Genomic DNA, 6,196 nt, shown 5'->3' on the forward strand with positions numbered 1-6,196 from the left:
AGATTAAACCTTAAACCTCTTGGTAGCAAACAACTAATCTGTCCAATCATTCTGTTACCTACTGACTCCTCATGCTTATAAAATGCACTCTGTCAGCATGGGGGTTGCTGTGTGGGAGGCTTTGCATGTGTATTTGATACTAAGAACATCCTAATGATGTTTTAATACATCCCTAGTGGCAGTAACTATATGGTTATGCTGTGAGAGGAGGTTGAACAATGGTATATGTTCCTTGGAGTGCTAAACCCCCTCATGTGTGATGGTGGTATGACAGGTCCTTTGAGCTATTCAAATATGTTAGACTCACTGCCCAGTTAAGAGCATTATTAAGGTCTGTTTCATGCAAACTGACACGATAATGGCCTGTAGAATCAATGAACGCCCACTTGTTGATTTAATAAGTGGTATATTTCAGTGCAAAAACAGATTTCACACCTCCGAGGTTAGGCTATGTGAAGTGAACGAGTGACAAAGTTAGGCAAAATGTATTTTCTTTCTTCTTTTTTGTTGCAGAAATATAAAACATTGGCCTACTCAGTTAAGAGCTTTGTGATGCCATCCTGTATACACTATGGACACATTTTCTAGACAAATGTAGCGCTTGGAAAACCACAGTGGACCACCCCATACAGAAACACTCCATTTTTACCTTTCCGTTTATTGTATGAATATAATAATAATAATCAATTTGGACTTGTATAGCTATTTTAATCTGGTATTTCAAAGCACCTTATCACCTTTAGCAGACTGACACATTCCAAGTGCCCCAGGCACACTCACTGGCCCATTTTATTGTGTGTGGTTTTTAACACCTTCCTGTATGGATGGCTCAGACACATTTAGCCCAAACTTGTGCTAGGTGTCAAGAGCTATTAGAGGGAAAGACACCGCTTTGAATCAACCATTGCACTTCTATGGTCAACAAAAACTGATAATAATAAATGGTGGTCTTTTGTTATCACGCCATATGCGGCATATTGTTAGTGGTGTTTTTTTATTTTATCTTTACCGCGCATGCTGCGGGGGTGGGGTCAGGGGTCATTTTAGAACAGCCTGTAATTGGGTGTACAAGAAAAGCATGCATGGTTTGCTCTCTCAGACCTTTAATTACAATTCAATTTAGCTTTCAAGTTATGTGGCTTTTAACAGGTTTTTATTTTTTATGTCGGAAAGGGTGGGATGTTATTCAGTGTTGATGACAGTTCAGATCATGGCCCCTATAGCTAAAAAGACATAAGCAAATGCTATGTTTTTATAATGTTTTTTGCTCCATTTGTATGTAAATGATCTCCTTACATCACACCTAACATCAAACAGCATATCTCACTGTACATCAGAAGGAAAGGCATTTAGCTCCAGACTGAGGAAGTTATATATATATTTTTTTTTAGTGAAGACACTGTGGAGAGTTGTAATATGTGAAATAATATATGATGATAAGTATAACATATATTATAAGTATCACACAGAATAGCATTTCAGGGATCTTATTTCTGAGGATGATTCCAGAGTGACTGTCATAATGGTTTCCATCATGCATTATTCGTAATCTATACTCTGATGAAAGTCTAACTGAGCAAAGCAGCGTGCACTAATATGAATAGGCTACTGCACCGATCAACTAGCAGGCAATATGTTTTTCATCACAATGATTGCTGTATTACTTCTTAAATAATTTAACTCTGTGGGGTTATTATGATGACTGTGAGAGACACACTAATCAGTTTCCCAGCCTTTGAAAAGGTAATGCCTGAGGTAGCCTACTTCTGACGTGAGACAGGGCCAATTGAAATGTAAATGTTAACTTTAGATCCATTCATTAATGAATTGCCAGTCTGCCGACTGGGTAATAGTATTACCAATGTGATTAACGGTCTTCAGTAAGTTTATCTTAGGAGCCATTTGTAGCCTAGTCACGGGCAGACAGTGGCAATTTGCTACTGAACCAAACGTGCCCCGTTTGGTCGACAACTGGCTGGCCATTGGTCGAGAGGCTAACTTATTTGCATAGACCAGGGCTTATAGGTCACCAGCAAAGTCTGAAGGCTAAACCAGTTGTGCATCGACCTCACACACAACAGAAGTACTTTGGCTGCTGCATTGATGAGTGTTTTTCTTTAGCAAGTAACCAATACCATTCAAAATGGGATTTAGTCAGAATAGAGGAGTTGGGCACTGCGCGGTCATTGTTCTGTTCTTATACACAGTTCAGTGTACAACCACAAGGTATTTCACGTATGAAGAGGATGCGCCTGGGACAGAGATTGGACATTTGTCCCAAGACCTAAAGATTGATCCAGCTGACGACCCTGAGACCTCTTTCCGCTTCATGCAAGTGACTAACTCGTCTGTGGTCGTAATGAGGGAGAGCGATGGACTTTTGAGCGTCGGGGAAACAATTGACCGAGAGCAGCTCTGTCCCCGTTCACCGCGCTGCTTTATCACCTTTGACATTGTGGCCTTCTCCAAGGGAAAGTTTCATCTCATTCATGTTGAGATTGAGGTCAGAGACATCAACGACAACTCGCCCGTGTTCCCGCACAACGAGACGCATCTGCAGATTTTGGAGAATGTCCCGCTTGGCTCCAGATTCCCGTTGGAAGTTGCTCTCGACCAGGACGTGGGCTACAACTATATTCAAAACTACACGCTGTCTCCCTCCAGTCATTTCACGATTGAAGTGCGCGACAGAGAGGATGGGGTTAAATCTGCTGAACTCGTGCTGGTTAAAGAGTTGGACAGAGAAGTGGAGGATTCCTACACGGTCGAAGTGACAGCAAGTGACGGCGGAGAGCCACCAAAATCTGGCTCTATGAGTGTGAATATAAAAGTGCTGGACTTCAATGACAACAGCCCGACGTTTGAACACGACTCGCTGAAGGTTGAACTCTACGAGGATTCTCCGGTCGGCCACCGTGTCCTGAAAGTGCACGCCTTTGACCCGGACCACGGCGTGAATGGTGAGGTGGTGTATGCGTTCGTCGACGGCTCGTCTTCGGAGGCAACGCGCACCTTCAACATCGACCCCTACACCGGAGACGTGACTCTGAAAGCGCTGGTCGATTTCGAGCAGAAGAGATCATACGAACTGAACATCAAAGCCTCTGACCTGGGCACGAACTCTCTCCCGTCGACCTGCCGGGTGGTGGTGGATGTGGTGGACGTCAACGACAACGCCCCCGAGATCAACATCAAACCGATGACCTCCAGCAGCGACGGGGTCGCCTACATCACCGAGGCCGCGGCGTCGGAGAGTTTCGTGGCCCTGATCAGCACCTCGGACAGAGACTCGGGTCCCAACGGCTACGTGCGCAGCAGCCTCCACGGGCACAGGCATTTCAAGCTGCAGCAGGCCTACGGGGACACTTTCATGATCGTCACGACCACCGCCCTGGACAGAGAGAGGATCCCAGAGTACAACCTCACGGTGGTCGCAGAGGACCATGGCACACCACCCTACAAAACCATCAGGCAGTATACTATTCGTGTGACGGATGAGAACGACAACCCCCCTTTCTTTAGTAAGCCAGTCTATGAAGTTTCAGTTATGGAAAATAACATTCCGGGTTCTTATGTAACCACTGTCATCGCACGTGATCCTGACATGGGAAAGAATGCTAAAGTGTCCTACAAAGTCTTAGATTCAGAAGTATCCGGCGGGGGTTCAATGTCAACTTATGTTTCTATAGATCCACTTTCGGGGTCATTATACACTTTGAGATCTTTTGATTATGAGCATCGTCAGGAGATTGAATTGACCATCCAGGCAGAAGACAACGGTTCCCCCCCACAATCAAGCACATCAACAATCAAAATCAGAGTTGTTGATCAAAATGACAACTATCCACGTTTCACTTTCCCCATCCTACAAAATGACTCTTCTGATGTCCCCCTGCTTTACAATGCACCAGTGGGGTATCTGGCGCTTTGTGTCAAGGCTGAAGACGAGGATGAAGGCATGAATGGAAAGCTCTCCTACAGAATCGTACAAGGTGACCCAAAGCTTTTTACAATGAATAAAGACACCGGAGAGATTGCTTTACAACAATGGATGACAGCTGAAATTGGAGACGTGTTAGAAATGAAAATTGCTGTGAGTGACAATGGCAGGTCCCCTCTCTCTACAAGTGCAACTATTAGGTTTGTCGTTTCAGACATGCAGCCCTCTGAAGACCAAGTTGTTATTGTGTTACGACCAAGTGGTGACGAAAACTCCAGCTTGGATGGCTCACTAATAGTCATTATTATGCTCAGTGGGGGATGTGCATTGTTGCTGATTGCAATAGTGATTGTTGCCATCACGTGCACGCTCAACCGAGGAGAGCAAAACCAAGACTCTAAGGATGAGGTGTCACATGGACTTTTTGACAGGAGGTCTGTTTCAACACAGGGCTCGACAGAGCCAAACCTTTACAGTGGCCACGGAGGTTTCTTCCACGAGAGGACTTCTTCATCTCTCGATGACTCTTGCCTGTATGAGGAGAAGAGTGAAGACTCAGAGACAAAGGTGTGTACACTGCTGCAGATTCAGAATTTATTTAAATAGGCTTGTGATGTTTTTCAAGTGCTGCCCTGTTAGTGCCAGAAATGGAAAATAACCCCCTGTTGCCATTTTGTTTGTTCCCTCAGATGTTCCTGCCCTCCAAGCAATTCCGACCAACATCTGTGTGGCAAGGTGACAAATACTGCTTGCAAGTGAGGTAAGAACACAGACAAATATTATTTCTTGTCTCTGGTGGGAGGCGATTTATTCACAGTCACTGCCCTCAGTTCTGCATGGAGGGTACTTGACATGCACTAGGCATACATACAGTATAATTGTGGCTGTCCTCTGGTGTGTGGAGGGGGGCAGGGGGGTAGTGTCAGACAGGCCTCATAAGTGGAAAAAAAGGAAACATCAATAATCAACCTAGAGTGGTGCAGTGGTGGATAATATGTGTTGATTGTGTTCACAGTGGCATCGGGAACACTGACCAGTCGAGCGTGAAGGACAGCGGCAAAGGGGACAGTGACTTCAATGACAGTGACTCTGACATTAGTGGCGATGGAGGCAAGAGGAACTTCAGTACCTTCCAGCCTGGGCCAAAAAGTAAGTTCACCAGATTGTATTTTATCATACTGTAACTGTACATGTTGCACTATGTAGTGTATAAAACTGTTATGTTTATGCAAGAAATCAGTTTCTATGAAATATTGTTTCTTCTATTTATACTTGTGTCTATCTCTGTTTCAGATTCATCCAATACCACTAGCACCCTTTCTGAGTACTCGCACAGCACTTACTGTGTGATACCAAGCCAGAGCTTCAAGGCCCCTAGAGACAATGCGTACACAATAGGCTTTTCCTCAGTACCAGTCTACAACAATCCCAATGCAAATCCCCACGCTTGGAAACTCTGTAGTTATGGCACAAATCTTCCCAAATCTAGGAGCACAATGCAGACCTTCTCTAGGACAGGCACCCTCCCTTCCTACTTCTCCCATCAACAGCGAGAGGTTGGCATTGGAGCGAGTGAAATAAGCAAGCAGAACACAAATATTGTGACAGTGGCAAATGCATTTGAAATTGCAACCATGTTTTAATTCACAATATTGTGGTGTTGATAAGATAATACAGATGTCAACACAAAAATGTAAATATTATTTGTAAATAATTGGTTGTTGCCGCATGGTCAGCAGATGTACATTTTCTCTTGAAGTGAATTGTATATATATCATCGCTTATTTAATTCTTATTATTTGACTGCCAGAATCACTGATGTAAATCTTCACTGTTGATATATGAAAAATAATGAAATTGTCTGAAAGAAAAATGACCAGAGTGAAAACATAATTTTGTGGACTGTAAGTTCTTTTTTTTTATACCCAATTAAATCAAACAAATGTATTCCTTGTGTTTCTTGTGCATTTCATTTCCACTTTAGGAACTTAAGTTATACAGCAAGTCAGTGTGAGCAGTAACATGTTAGTTCCATCAATATTTGTAAATGGGAACGAGTCTCTTCATTATCTAGAAACAAGATAATCGAGACTCCAGTAAGTGATGTCAACTAGTCATGAAGACTACTAATTCATACAGATTGTTTATTTTGCACATAAATTACACAGCAACATCAACCTATGGATACAACCGAGTCCAACTTTAACAGTAGTTATGCATGACAGGTCAGGCTATAGAGCAAACTCTTCTCTCCCA

At 43.4% G+C, this 6,196-nt stretch overlaps 1 protein-coding gene across 1 annotated transcript; it reads left to right on the top strand.

Annotated features, from left to right (window-relative positions):
• Window positions 1–2,143: 2,143 nt before the first annotated feature.
• LOC311064400 (protocadherin 8) lies at window positions 2,144–5,954 on the top strand (the record flags this gene model as incomplete). The annotated part of the gene is made up of 5 exons (XM_084084230.1): window positions 2,144–4,507; window positions 4,630–4,700; window positions 4,956–5,089; window positions 5,234–5,496; window positions 5,925–5,954. 5 exons carry the CDS (start codon window positions 2,144–2,146, stop codon window positions 5,952–5,954), a joined length of 2,862 nt encoding a protein of 953 aa, XP_083940356.1.
• Window positions 5,955–6,196: the final 242 nt, after the last annotated feature.

The sequence above is a fragment of the Gymnoscopelus microlampas genome (genome assembly GCF_963454915.1).
Source record: "Gymnoscopelus microlampas genome assembly, chromosome: 17".
Lineage (NCBI taxonomy): Eukaryota > Metazoa > Chordata > Actinopteri > Myctophiformes > Myctophidae > Gymnoscopelus > Gymnoscopelus microlampas.